The following is a 14,973-nucleotide window of genomic DNA, read 5'->3' on the forward strand; positions in this document are numbered from 1 at the left end:
TGATCGTCTTCCAACCTCTGACTTTAATTCTTGATGAATGAAAACATGAGTCTGTCTTGCGCCGGTCAAAGAATTTCACGGTGCATACAGTAGCTACATACATGTGTATTTAACATGTTGAATGTGTAAATAAAATAAAATCATCTGTTGATATCTCAGAGTTTGACCTCAAACAAACTGTTTCTCTTCAGCTGAGTCGTCCAATCAGCAGAGACCTGTGGTGACGGAGGGGGAGGGGCCAGGTGAGGGGGGGGGGGGACTTACTGTGGACTTTGGGTATCATGTCGTCACTGAGGTCCTGAGGTCGGTGTCGCCACGACGACAACGAGGAGGAACGAGGAGGAGGAGGAGGAGAAGACAACCAGAGACACAGAGTAGTTACCGAGTGACAGAGAGCAGAGGGAACGCCGCGGTCGCCACGGCCCCCGCTGCCGTGACGACCGGAGCGTTTGCTGCTGCTGCTGCTGCTGCATCACGCCGCCACCAGCTGACCTCGACCCCCAGACCCCCCCCTCCCCGGCCCACCCCGCCCCCCCACCGCGCTGGTACTTACGGTCGACGTCGCTGGTCTCCTGCTCGCTCGCCTCTTTGCTCTTGTAGAACGGAAACTTTCGGGAAAAGAGGTTCTTTTTACGCTTGTCATTGAGAGACTGCTGAGGAGGAAGAGGAGGAGGAGGAGGAGGAGGAGGGGGAGGGATGGGGAGGGGGAGGGGGGTGATGGAGTAAAAAAAAAAAACAATAAAAAAAAAGAGGAGGAAGAAGAGGGGGGGGGAGAGGGGGAGGAGTCTGACGTCGGTTGTTTTTTTTTTTGGACTGAATGAGAAGAAGCTGCTCTGTGGTCTGAGCGCCGAGATGGCCGACGCTGCAGACGGGTCAGTGAAGGCAGCACAACGCCACACACAGGTGACAGGAAGTGAACGACATGCAGCCAGGTGACACATGCAGACGACAGGAAGCGTCAGGTTTCACTCTGATCAGCGCGTGGGGTCTCCTACTGAACGTCTCAGGGGCCAGAACCCAGGATGACGTCATATGCACTTTATTTTGAAATGATAATTTTCACCTTTTATGTCTGTATTTTTATCTTATTTCACAGTTTAGTTTTAGGTTATGCGCTGTGTACAATTCTTTATTTTGTTGTGATCAGAAATTTAAGTGTACTGATTAATTTCAAATGTCTGTAATCTGATCCTTTTGTATTAATGCGTATAATTAAAAAAAAAAAAAAAATTAAAGGTAAAAGGGGTCGGGGTATATAAGCTTTGGCTTCAACCTACACCCTTTCGGTTATATAAGCTTGATATATACCGAAATAAATAAATTCATTCATTCATTCAGTTTATTCCTCAAATAATCAAATATTATATATATATAATATATATAATATAATAAAATTCTTCACATCAATGAATGACTCTAATTGTTTGTAAATGAATGTAAGGAGCTTTTAACTCTTGTTAGTGAGAATGAACTCTTTGAAAGCAGCTGCACTGATGTGCTGCTTTTAGGGGATAGGGTTTCCTTCTTTGACTAACACAGCTTGTGTCCAATAGGATTTTAGAAAATAAATAAATAAATAAAAAGAGCAGACCTGAAAGTAACCAGTACTTTTCAGCCTTCATAGGAATTAACTCCAGTAAAAGTAAAAAATATTTGTCTTGGAAATGTATTCAAGTAAGAGTAATAAGGTAAATTTACTCCGTTACCGTCCACCACTGCTGGTGTCATGATGCGTTCAGGGACCTTCAGGTGAAGCTGTACATAATAATATTACATGAATCAGTCAGTTCATAACAATTATTAATTATCATTATGAGTCATTTCAATGTCACAGTCAGAGAGGATTGTGGGAAATCCTCAACACTGCAGCTTTTCCCACAATGCACTGCTCTAACTGAATCCGTGTTTTATCATTCAAAACGTCCTTAAGAGTGAAAACCTGAACGCTTCACCTGCGTCACACGATGTTGATCAGTGTATTGATCAGTGTATTGATAGTAGGGGTGTCACGATTTAGATTTTTTATCGAAATAGATCAAAATGACGTCACGATCTCGAGCATCGAAGTCAAAGAGAGGATCGACGATCCCCGCAATCTCGTTTACGTTACATTAAGTCGACATCAGGAGATGACGCGACGCTAAATTAATGAAAATAAAATTATGATAATGGACAGTACAGATATAAATATATTTGTTTCAAAACCTTGGGGGCAATTTAGGCCCCTGGATCATGATTTTGGGGGGCATTCTTGGTCAAATTGTTACCTTTATATTGTAAATAAATGATTTAAATGTGACCATAGTGCCTAATGTGATACATTATGGAAATTGCATCACTTATATGTATCCCATCTTTTGAAATAAGATTTACTGTACGAAATTTGATGAATAAAACCAATGATGGTAGACTAGACTAGTCTGAAAATAGCATAGGCCTCTGTGCTATAAGAAAAAGAAAAAAAAAATCGAGGATCGAATCGAATCGAGGATTTGGAGAATCGTGACACCCCTAATTGATAGTGTATTGATCAGTGTATTGATCGCTGCAGCTTCAAGTTAAAGAGTTCAGTGAAGCAGAGACCTGGACGCATTAGATCACATGCTGCAGGAGGGGAGGGGGGAGAGGGGGAGAAAGGGGAGGGGGGGTCAGACAGACGTCAATGTCAAGCGTTTCTCTGTGGGGGGGGGGGGGGTCATGCATGTTGTAGTTTTAGGGGGCGGGGCAGCCGGCGGCGCTTGGCGAGGCTAGAGCACTGGAATAAGAGAGTAAGGACACCTCCATTGACTCCTGTGGTAAGGGTTTACTCTCCTATGTGTTAATGTTGATCTGTAAGGGGTCCACTCCACGATAATATATTTAAAGTTGAATTGAAAAAATGTCATATTTAAAATCATGTAGGTTTAAAAATAGTTAAAAATGTAATGTATTTTAAAAGACTTTAAAAGGTTAAAAAGTTAAAGGTATGGATTGTGTGTGTTTATAGGAGGTTAAAGTTGCTAAGGTTACAGGTTAAAATTATTATTGAGAGTGATAAACATGTCTTTATTTCAATTTGGTTGCTTTAAATATGGGGTTTTTCCCTGCATATATTTCAGGTTAATTTCTAGTAGTTTAAGATTAAGTTTAACATTAATTATTTGTGACCCGCTCTGGCGAAATGAGTCAGAAGTCGCAACGTTCTATTTTCTATTTTTTTTTTCAGCTGATAACGTGGAAAATCAATAAAAAGTCAAAAAAATGTTTTTTTGCTAATTTCAAAGAAATTACATTCAAAAACAATCTCCCAAAGTTTCATAGTCCAGATAATTGAGGAAAGGCACGTAAATGACGATTAAAGTTGACTTACAACTTTAGAGAGGAGCACAACATTAGGCTAAATAACTTCTGAACTTGATAGGGACGAGCTGTAAACTGCATCTGAATCGTGAGATTCTCTGCTTTCCGAGGGTCCTTGAATGGTGCATTTATGACAACAAGGGTAGTCACGCGTAATCACGTAGTACGGGGCCAGATGCTCAGCTGAGCGGTAGCATCGATGCTAAACATGCTAACGCTTGCAGATGTTTTACAAAACATGAAATATCTTCTGAACCGTTGATGATAGAGACGAGCTGTAAACAGCATCTGAATAGTTACATTATGCCTTCCGAGGGTCATTGAATGGTGCCTCTACAAGGTAACGTTACGTGTAATCACATGGTACGGAACAGACGCCAGATTCACGGAAGGCTTTAAACCAGAGACGTTCTAAATTGTTTGAACGCAGTTTTCTCAGGTTTTCAATCGAAAGCAGTGAGTGGAATACCATAATTAAAATCGCCATATCTTAAAAACTATCCAATGTATTACTTTGACTAGGGTATCATTTTAAAGCTTATTTTCCCCTCTTTCCATTGATACCAAAATCTCAATTTTGAAATTTGGGTCACTGTGACTCATTTTGCTGGATCAGGTCACATTTTGATCTTTTGTTATGTTGATTTATTATTTTTCTTGATCTATTTGTGTTTGTGTTTAAGGTTTTTCACCTGCTTTTTGGCCATGACAACGTTTCAAAATAAAAGAAAGAAAAGAAAGAATTGATTCCTGGTCATTGAGTGAAGAAGTCAATTTGAAATCTTCTGAAGCAAGCTGCCCCCTTTCAACTGGGGGGAAACTTGACAATACCACACTTGCTCATTCACCAACAATGCAGAGATGTCAGTTCTTGGGCGCTTTTGCAATACCCATATTCCTCCACCAGGAGGCGCTTCCATTGGACCAATGTGTGTCGTCGTTACTCTCTTATTCCAGTGCTCTGGGCGAGGCGTTTGGGCGACGCGTGTTACAGTAAAAGCGACACACGGTTTAAAGGTGCGGGGGGGAGGAGGAGGAGGAGGAGGGGTGTGGTGGGGGGGGGCGTTGCTGCGGAGACGACTGAGCGGTGGTGAAGAAGAAGAAAAAAACAACGCTTCAGCGGTCGACAACATGCGGTTAACTGTCAACATTAGTCCACACGCATTAGTAGGTGGAGGTCAGAGGTCAGCTGGCAGCGGCTCACACAGCGAGTTTAACACACAGCAGAAACACACACCTGAGACTGAAATAACATGTGACAGCACTACAGTTCAATTAAAGGGATAGTTCACTCAAAATTGAAATTACAGCGGGGCTCCGTACAGCACTGCATGTCCATATGACGGTTGAGAACGGAGCTCACTTTTCTTCTTTTCGTAACAAAAAGACAGACCAAAAAACATCCAAATACCTCCATAGTGCTCCTATGTAATGTCCCTCTTGTATTGAAGCCAATTTTGGGTGAACTGTCCCTTTAGCACACACAGAAACTCACACCTGAGACTGAAATCACCTGTGACATCACTACAGGTAACTACAGCTATGACATCACACAGCAAGCTGCAGTACCGGAGGCAACAGTTTCAGGACCGCAGTTTTTTAGGACTGTTCGATTTTACGACACGGCGCTCCCAACGTTCGGAAGTTGCTGTGTTACTATGGAAACGGTCACCGCTCCGGAGGCGATTATTTGAAATTCATATTCCAAGTTCACATTTTGAGTTTGAGTGGTTAGGTTCAGGCAACGGAGAAAGGAGCTGGTTAAGTTTAGTAAAAAGATCAGTTTGAGTGAGAAGTGTAATTGTGCCATATTAGGTTTAGGCAACGAATAAATGAGCCGATTAATTTTAGTAAAAAGACCAGTAGAGAGTCCAATGACTGTCCAGAAAGCAGTTAGGAGCACGTTTGAGGTGGTTTATAGTCGATAAATCTGACGACAGTAACTTCAGACGAGATTTGGTAAAAAAAAATAGACAGCAGGTAACGGCAGTCTCCACTTGGTAGGAAGCGCTGTGACGGAAATCGAACGGTCCTAAAGCTGCGGTCCTGAAACTGCAGTCCTGAAACTGCAGTCCTAAAACTGCAGTCCTAGAACTGCGGTCCTAGAACTGCGGTCCTGAAACTGCGGTCCTGAAGCTGCGGTCCTGAAACTGCGGTCCTGAAACTGCAGTCCTAAAACTGCGGTCCTAAAACTGCGGTCCTGAAACTGCGGTCCTAGAACTGCGGTCCTGAAACTGCAGTCCCAGAACTGCAGTCCCGAAACTGCAGTCCTAGAACTGCGGTCCTAGAACTGCGGTCCTAAAACTGCGGTCCTGAAGCTGCGGTCCTGAAACTGCGGTCCTGAAACTGCAGTCCTAAAACTGCGGTCCTAAAACTGCGGTCCTGAAACTGCGGTCCTAGAACTGCGGTCCTGAAACTGCAGTCCCAGAACTGCAGTCCTGAAACTGCAGTCCTAGAACTGCGGTCCTGAAACTGCAGTCCCAGAACTGCAGTCCTAGAACTGCGGTCCTGAAACTGCGGTCCTGAAACTGCAGTCCTGAAACTGCAGTCCTAAAACTGCAGTCCTGAAACTGCGGTCCTGAAACTGCAGTCCTGAAACTGCGGTCCTAGAACTGCGGTCCTAGAACTGCAGTCCTAAAACTGCGGTCCTGAAACTGCGGTCCTAGAACTGCGGTCCTGAAACTGCAGTCCTGAAACTGCGGTCCTAGAACTGCGGTCCTAGAACTGCAGTCCTAGAACTGCGGTCCTGAAACTGCGGTCCTAGAAACTGCGGTCCTAGAACTGCAGTCCTAGAACTGCGGTCCTGAAACTGCGGTCCTAGAACTGCGGTCCTGAAACTGCGGTCCTGAAACTGTAGTCCTGAAACTGCGGTCCTAGAACTGCAGTCCTAGAACTGCGGTCCTGAAACTGCGGTCCTAGAAACTGCGGTCCTAGAACTGCAGTCCTAGAACTGCAGTCCTGAAACTGCGGTCCTGAAACTGCAGTCCTGAAACTGCGGTTCTCAAACTGCGGTCCTGAAACTGCGGTCCTAGAACTGCGGTCCTAGAACTGCGGTCCTGAAACTGCAGTCCTAAAACTGCAGCCCGGAAACTGCGGTCGTGAAACTGCAGTCCTAGAACTGCGGTCCTAGAACTGCGGTCCTGAAATTGCGGTCGTGAAACTGCGGTCCTAGAACTGCGGTTACTCCGGTACTGCAGCTTCACCCTACTCAGGTAACCACGGCTATGACATCACTACAGCTATGACATCACTACAGCTATGACATCACACAGGTGAGTTGGGGACTCACCCCTCGGTCTCGTGACTTGGCGTTGAACTTGACCGTCTTTAGTCTCGCTCGCTCCTTCTTCTCCACCCTGAGGTCAGAGGACAGAAGGTCAAAGGTCAAAGGTCAGGACACGTTCACTAACGAGCTCTTAATTAACTCAATTAACCAATGACACGTAAAACAAGTAAAACACATAATAACAATAAAGCTAAAATAGGATGAAGGGAATGTGCAGTAAAAACATGCAATAAAACAATGAAACAGAAGTGAATGTATAGACTGGAGGCAAAACAACTGACCCAGCATCTGTTTAGCTTCAGCTACTGTGTACGGGACAGGTTTTAAATTCATTTTGAACAAATGTTATGCTCAGCAAACATGGAAAATATATAGTAGGTTCTGTTTAAAAGAGTAAGAATAGAAGGAAAGAGTCGGATCCAGAGCAGCATTTATTTACAAGCACCGATTAAACTTCTTGTAAATAAACGTGAAGCCCCCGAATCTCTCCTTGTGTCAGTCCCAGGTCTCAACGGGCCGGACCGAACAACTCGACCGGACGTACCGGGTTCAGGTTGAAAACATTTAATAGCTCGGATGGGCGGACCACCGGCTTCTTCTTCTTCATCTCAAACAGGCGATCATGGGCTTTCAGAGGTTTAGTACAAGAACTACTGTAACTGTAGCAGAACATAGACATAGACCCGGCCGGGCGTCTGTTTGAGACTCAGCTTTTATTTGAGAATTTACGGTACTGGAGTCAACTTTTTAAAACAACACTCACGGTCTCTGAGGGTGGGTGCACCAACATATGAACTAAAATATGACTTTTCCTCATCCATTCTTGAAAAAACAGTCCGTTAAAACAGTGGTCCCCAACCCCCGGGCCGCGGACCGGTACCGGTCCGTGGATCATTTGGTACCGGGCCGCAGAGAGATGAAATGAAAAAAAAAAAAAAATGAAATTGTTTGTTTCGTCTATTTCACACTTCCGGTCGTTTTATTTTGAAAATTTGCCACTTCCGTTTGTGCATCTTCCCAGTGCTGCGCAATTGACAGGCAGGCACAACGTAAAAGAGTGAAAAACACACGTCGCCGGGCCGGGAAAAACTCAATAATGAGACGACAGAAGACCCGACGCCTTCCAACAAGAAGAAAGCTGTTCTAAAAGAAAAAGCACGAGTCCTGTTTAAATTACGGGTTCATTGCAACAGGTGATTCACATGCTCCAAGCTCTGCAATGTGTGTGCGGGACCCGGCCGGCTCTCTGCCGCTTCATCACTTCACAGAAAACTTCTCTCCCTGCGTTCTGGATTTAAGCAGAATATCCTGAGATCGCCACAAAAGCACGGAAAACCCACTTCCATTACAAACATATTATTATGTTTGTGAAACGGAGTTTTCTGCAGCTTCAGCAGCAAAACGAGATGACGGAGTATCACCCCCGGATGACTGACATTATTATTGTGATAATATTATGGTGAGTTGTAACAAAGAACGTAAACGTAAGAGAAAACTAGGCTACCGTATGTGAACATGTAGTCCTGTTTATACAGTAGGCCTACATGTAGCTAATGTAAACAGGAGAACGTACGCTAATACCTAATAATAGTAAAACGGTAGAGTTTAAAAAAAATTCACCCCCCTCAGAGTGTGTGCGGGGGTAGAAACTATCGATTGAGACCAAAAAAATAAAATGTACCAGGCTGTAAATATGTTTTTTTAAGCTGTAAAATCGGCTATTTTAACATGGGGCTCAATTGGAGTTGCTCCCTTCTGGAGCCAGCCCCCAGCGACAGCCGAGGGGATTGCAGCTTTTTGAATGCGGAAGTGAGCTTCACTTCTCAGACCGACAACTGCCCCCTTGGTTAAAACATGCTAACCAGCGTTTACAAGCTATGGCGTTTCAGATGTTTTGCCTCCAGCTAAGCCCCGCCCACCCGGATGTTTACAATCTGTGAAGGGGTCTGTATAAAACCAAGGAAAAGACGTGTTTTTAATAAAATAAACTCTTTATGATGGAAGTCTGAGTGTGAGACAGAAGGATGAGAGTGTGGTGTGTGTGTGTCGTACCGTCTCTTGCTGGGGATGACCCCCACCTCCTCCACCTCTCCCTGAGCCGTCAGCTGTCTGGCCTGCCACCACTCGTCGTCGGAGGCGTTGACCACGTGCAGGATGTCGCCAAACTTGAAGTTGAGGCCCTGACTGGGCAGACCGGAGTCTCTGGTCTTATCGTAGTCGAACAGCGCTCTGCACACACACACACACACACACACACACACACACACACACACACACACACACACACACACACACACACACACAAACAAACACACACAGAGTTACATTTACAGATTCTCCTCCGTGCTCTTATTTTGAAGGTCTCCAGGCAACGGCGGCGTCTCACCTGACGTACAGCGACCTCTTCTGACTGGTGCGTAGCGACCCCGACCCCGAGCTGATGCTGCTGTTCATCATCTGCTCCCGAAGGTCGTGGATCTTCGCCTCGAACCGGCTGTACTCTGAACACACACACACACACACACACACACACACACACACACACACACACACACACACACACACACACACACACACACACGTTACATAAAGCACCAAATTGTTAAAAAAATGCGAGTGTTGCACTTTTTTTTAAAGGGATAGTTCAACATTTTGTCAAACTGGCCCATTACCATAATCCCTATAGTCATAGCAGTAGGTTCGTTACCTTTAATTGTCGGTGCAAGCTGAACGGCGGAGCAGAGCCGTGAGCTGCTCAGAGCTACGCTACGGAGGCTCATTATGGGATTTCTTGGTTTCCCTCATCATCAAACTCATCAAATACACAATCCAACAACTCCATAACGCTCTGGTGGACAAGTTGTGAGCTGCACATTCGCCACGCTATGAGATAATAACACAACGTTACCACACAGAGTTGTTTTAGAGGGAAATTCATGCAAAACCACTGATGCACGTTGCCTTCAGGGACAGTTTTTCATCAAGCAGTCTCTGTATTTACCTCTAAAACAACTCTGTGTGGTATCAAACTGTGTTTAAGGTTTAAAGAAAGCCATTAAAATAGTATTTGAATTTAAATATACTTTCTTTGTGTTTATTCTACACTAATTTGATAATCATACATAAATAAATATCCGTTATAAGGTCAAATCTTAAGTGGACAAATGCAGATTATTCGTTGATAAATTAATCATGATTAATTACAGAAAATTGTGCGATTAATTTATTCTTTTTTTTAATCGATTGATAGCCCTAACCAAATTATAACAAAATGTGGTTGTTGCACTTTTTTTTTCCATGTAGAAAAAGTAATAAACTGGTGCATTATGTAATAAATTACATGTTGCATTCAAGAATTTTATTACAAAATGCTTCGTTATTACATCATGCGGCGCTACAACGTGTGTCCAGCTGTGTCTCACCCTCCGGCCTGTAGTGGGCGATGATGGTCACCGTCTGGCCGGCGTTCTTCAGGGCGGCGGCGGCCTGTTCGTGCGTGGCGTTTCTGAGGTCGACCCCGTTCACCTGAACGCAACACGACACAACCCATCAGTGACATCATCATCATCATCATCAGAGACAAGGCTGAGTGTTTCCATCCTGTCCACCTGGGAGGGTAGGTGTGTAACAGGTAGGTGTGTGTGTGTGTGGTAGGGTTGTTCGGTATACTGGTACTAAATTGGTACCGGGTACTGAGGCATTTAAAAAGGTACTATACTGCGCTTAGCCGCCGGCAGCGGTGACATCACCGCGTGAAGTAATTTGAGCCGAGGCGAGCGAGTGAGTGAGCCACAAACGAAGCAAGCTGCTTTTATTACTGTTACAGCGCCACCTGTCCATGTGCCTGTATTTGTGTGTGTGTCTGTGTGTGTGCGCCGCGCGCGAGAGAGAAACGTCCGCCACAGACTCGTTAATTAATGCAAACACACACGTTTTTACCGCGCACCATCACTGGCATTATCTCTCTGTCTCTCTCTCTGTGAGTGTGAACACAGCGAAAGAGCGCTATGCGGAGATAAATTAACGGAACTATATTGCGTTAATGGGGGGAAAAAAAAAAGCAGAGTCAATTTGTGCCATAGTCTTGATTCTGTGGCGCTGCACCACATTGGTCTACATACGGGAAACAATAGGTGTGTGTTTGAGTAAAATGAACGTTTGTGTTTCATTCTATAAACTACTGATAACAATTTCTCCCCAAAATTACAACTGGTCAAAATAACAAGAAAAGACGCAGTGTTTTCAGACCTCAAATAGGATAATGCAAAGAAAACAAGTTGATATTCTTTTTTTTTTTCAACAGATCACTAATGTTTTAATTTAGGAAGAGTTCAGATTAATATCAATGGAAATTTCAATTTTAATCCTGCAGCAGCAGTAACTGTTTACTGATTTACTGATTATTTACTGATGCATATGTTAGTTCTAAGATTTTCTTTTTGACTCATTGAGTGCCACGCTCCTTTCCAAAGTTTTAGTCAAGTGTACCGGCAATTTAGACCATTTTTGACTTTTTATGTAGAGCCATAGTGTATTCTATATTATTGCCACCAACACATACTGTGGCTCAATTGAAAGGTTTAACTTAATGCTTCAAGTGGCCACAAACCGTTTGTCTCTTTTTATTTGGAAAATAAACATGTTGGTACCGATACCGGTACCAACATGTTGGTATCGTGACAACACTAGTGCGCACTACGCACCGACACCAGCCGGTCCCCCTTCCTCAGCTCTCCACAGAGATCCGCGGGGCCTCCAGCCAGGATGAAGGAGATGAAGATTCCCTCTCCGTCTTCTCCGCCCACGATGTTGAAGCCCAGACCCGTGGCTCCTCGGTGCAGGACCACCTTCCTGGGCTCCCTGGGGACACACGCACACACACACATTTCAAAATAAAAGACAATTAACTCCTCTGACTAGACGCTCCTTCAAAATAAAAGTCCTTTGGTGCAGCCAGAGGAACAGGATTTATCTGAAAGGCGTCTCAGGTGTAAAATGAAAATAACTCTGATGTCATAAGAACAAACTGAAGAAACGTCACATCGACACGGAGCAGAAAGACCGAACCGGTTATATGATATTATTTTATTTTTTGAATATTCCAGCCCTGTGAAACTGAGTGAAATACCATTTTATTTGGTTTGATTCTAGTCTGAACATCTGTCTCCATGGTAACCAGCTGCTGTGAGTGTGTGAGCAGAGCCGGGCCAGCAGGGGGCAGCAGCTGTTTCTGGAGCTTCACCTCAACGTTACACAAACAGCTGACTCATAAAACCAGTCACTTCACAGGGTTTTTTTCTTATATTTTTTTTACAAATGTCAGTTTGTTTTCCATATATTTTACATTTGTAATTAATTAGGAGTGAAATTGTGGCTGTGGATGTTCAATTCTACAAATGACTTTATTAAGTTTTCCTTTGCTTATTCTGTCTTTGTTCTATTAATGATAATGTGTTTCAGTTTCAAAAGGTGAATATTTTGAATATTTGTTCACTTTATTTTATTTTTAACCCTTCACAACTCTTTGGAGCGACTAGTTTACATAAAATACTGTATGTTAAGCTGAAGCATTATTACTGTACTGTTAAAAAAAAAAGTTTAAAGTTTATATTAAACTACTGATTAATAATAATAATAATATATAAACCAGTTTAAAGGGACAACAAGGAGTTTTGGAAAGCGAATTGTTCTCATACTACATTTACCATGAGCTTGAAAACACCCAATGAAGATCTGTGTAACAATTTTTTGTTGACGAAAAACAATTTGAATGCAGTTGGAGAGAGTGTTTTCATTCTTTCTTTGTGAAGCAAAACACTCCTGCACAAATGTATCAATCTCATTAGTTCGTTTTTATTATTTCCTATACATAGAAGTTTTAAATCTTTTGATTTAGGGCCTTTATACTTCTGGCTCAAAATGCACAACCCAAAATCATATCTCTTAACTTATAACAATTCTGTTTTTAACAAGTAGATCCCTACCTTGCTGAGGCTGAAACTACAGTGAAAAAGACATTATCTAAAAAACAACATAAAACACCTCAGTCAGGCAGCTCACAAGGTCTTTTTGTTTTTCAGTCTTTTCCTAACTATGTGCACAAAACAAGCAAGTATTTTGCTATCTTCTGCCATTCCCATGTGCAAAATGTTAGAATAAAATGTTATTATGAGTTAATTTAAGATTAGTGCGAAATACAAACATAAAATTCTGTCTCTCTAGAGGTAAATGCAAAAATATTATTTTTTAATTTCTCCCTTATGCAGACTTAAAAACATACAAAAGTTTGTTGCCTGTCTTCACTACAAGCAGTGTTTCCACTATAATTTTTTTAAGGAGTAGCAGCAGTGGCGTGTCACTTCTTTATGAGATCGCTTTCTTGCGAAATTACAAAGTTGGATTGGAAAAAATGAATAAAATCAACTTTAAAAGGGCTATGTGTAATGTAAATGACCAAGGAATACAACAATGTGTAACATTTCTTCATCAAAATGAGCATTAATATGTTTATCATTTGGGCTCTTTTTATACCTTAATAGGGCAACGTATCCCGGGAGATACAACTCATAAAATCTCAATATTTTGAATGTGGAAATATTTTTCTTAGGGCCTAAAGAGATGAGTGATAACATAAAAATATTTTTTGCAACTTATTTTCTACTGCTGCCTGTTTAAAGGTTAATAATAATAATAATATATAAACCAGTTTAACAACAGGTTTGATGACATCATCAGCGTCCTCACCGGGTGACGTCATCGTCTCCCAGCATGCTCTTCGGCGTCGGGGAGTAGCGGCCGGACGACGCCGGCGGGGGGAGGGTCTGACCACCGAGGAAGTTGGGGGGGGGGCTGATATGGTTCTCCATGTGCTGCTGGGAGTACGCTGCAACACACACACACACACACACACACACACACACACACACACACACACGTTAGAAGTCCATGAAGGAGAGAAAACAAACCGTCACACACTCGTTCCTCTCCGTCTGAGCGTTCACCTGCTCACACACACACACACTCACCTGTCTGGCTGCTGTCGTCTGATTGGACGAGCTCAGAGAGAGGGGGCGGGGTGTAAAACTAAACCCTGAACACTCTCTCTCTCTCTCTCTCTCTCTCTGTGTGACGCATGTAAACAGATACAGACACAACAGGAAAGTGTTTATCCAGCGGACTGAGCCTTTAAAGGGATACGCCAACATTTTTTTTCGTGTCTTGCCTCACTCCCGAGTCCATGACCAGCAGATAGACACCATCCTTTCCACTGTGCGTGCAGTAACAAGGGAGATAGAGCCGTATCGCCGTAATTAGCTTAGCTCAAACACTGGAAGTGTATAGGTAGTGTTAGCCTGCCTCCTACCTAAAGTCGCTAATTAGCTTAGCTCAAACACTGGAAGTGTATGGGTAGTGTTAGCCTGCCTCCACCTAAAGTCATCAGAGAAACTCTTCAGCAACTCTAAACAGAAACCGGCGGGCCGATCTCCATCTCAGAGCTGACAAAACTCTCCGGTAAGGCATCTTGAGCGGTCAAATGCTGCTAACGGGACGAGATCGGTCAAAACGGAGGGTTCAAGCAAAGACGCTTTATTTTGGTTCAAGCTAGCTACATCGAGGGTAGGTTAGCTTCCTATTTCAAAGTAAAAGCACAAATTCTATCGTCATGGTTTTCTGCATGTAAAGGGCAACGGGTGTTTTATTTTGTGAAAGTAACCGGAAGTGTGTTGGTCACAACGGCTAGCTTGAGTAGCGCCGAATTCGTCCGAACAAAATTGTAAACAGCTGGTATTTAGACAAATTAACGACACACTGCTGATCTAAACGGCTACTTTCTCACCTAAACATGTTTGAAATGTGGATAAAGTGAAATATTTACAGAGTTTAGAGCTAAAATGAAATCAGCTTCTGACTGCTGATTTCAGCTCGGGTAGGAGGCAGGCTAACACTACCCATACACTTCCAGTGTTTGAGCTAAGCTAATTAGCGACTTTAGGTGGAGGCAGGCTAACACTACCCATACACTTCCAGTGTTTGAGCTAAGCTAATTACGGGCGATACAGCTCTATCTCCCTCGTTACTGCACGCACAGTGGAAAGGATGGTGTCTATCTGCTGGTCATGGACTCGGGAGTGAGGCAAGACACGAAAAAAAATGTTGGCGTATCCCTTTAAAACCAGCCGTCAGGACTTCCTGTGACTCTGTGATGTCACAACTAAGCCCCGCCCCCTCACCTAACCACCTGGACGACATCATCCATCAAACAACAACAACAACAATTTTTGCAGGATTTGGTTTCTCTGAGTGTTTTATTCTGAAATCTGCTCTGTCAGCCAATCAGAAGAGAGAGA

General features: G+C 43.3%; 1 protein-coding gene across 5 annotated transcripts in view; it reads right to left on the bottom strand.

Annotated features, from left to right (window-relative positions):
- Positions 1 to 14,973, bottom strand: part of dlg1b (discs large MAGUK scaffold protein 1b) — a 118,277-nt gene that overhangs the window by 9,979 nt on the left and 93,325 nt on the right. For 3 of the 5 annotated variants that reach the window (XM_083991594.1, XM_083991592.1, XM_083991590.1), the window contains 7 exons: positions 13,370 to 13,508; positions 11,329 to 11,485; positions 10,048 to 10,150; positions 9,012 to 9,126; positions 8,678 to 8,854; positions 6,629 to 6,695; positions 554 to 653 (listed from right to left, as the gene is read on the bottom strand). In XM_083991594.1, the coding sequence (XP_083847720.1) occupies positions 554 to 653; positions 6,629 to 6,695; positions 8,678 to 8,854; positions 9,012 to 9,126; positions 10,048 to 10,150; positions 11,329 to 11,485; positions 13,370 to 13,508 (858 nt within the window). Of the gene's footprint in view, positions 1 to 264; positions 299 to 553; positions 654 to 6,628; positions 6,696 to 8,677; positions 8,855 to 9,011; positions 9,127 to 10,047; positions 10,151 to 11,328; positions 11,486 to 13,369; positions 13,509 to 14,973 lie in introns of all 5 variants that reach the window. The other 2 variants (XM_083991593.1, XM_083991591.1) reach the window with 2 other exon arrangements.

This window comes from Trachurus trachurus, assembly GCF_905171665.1.
Source record: "Trachurus trachurus genome assembly, chromosome: 17".
Taxonomy (NCBI): Eukaryota; Metazoa; Chordata; class Actinopteri; order Carangiformes; family Carangidae; genus Trachurus; species Trachurus trachurus.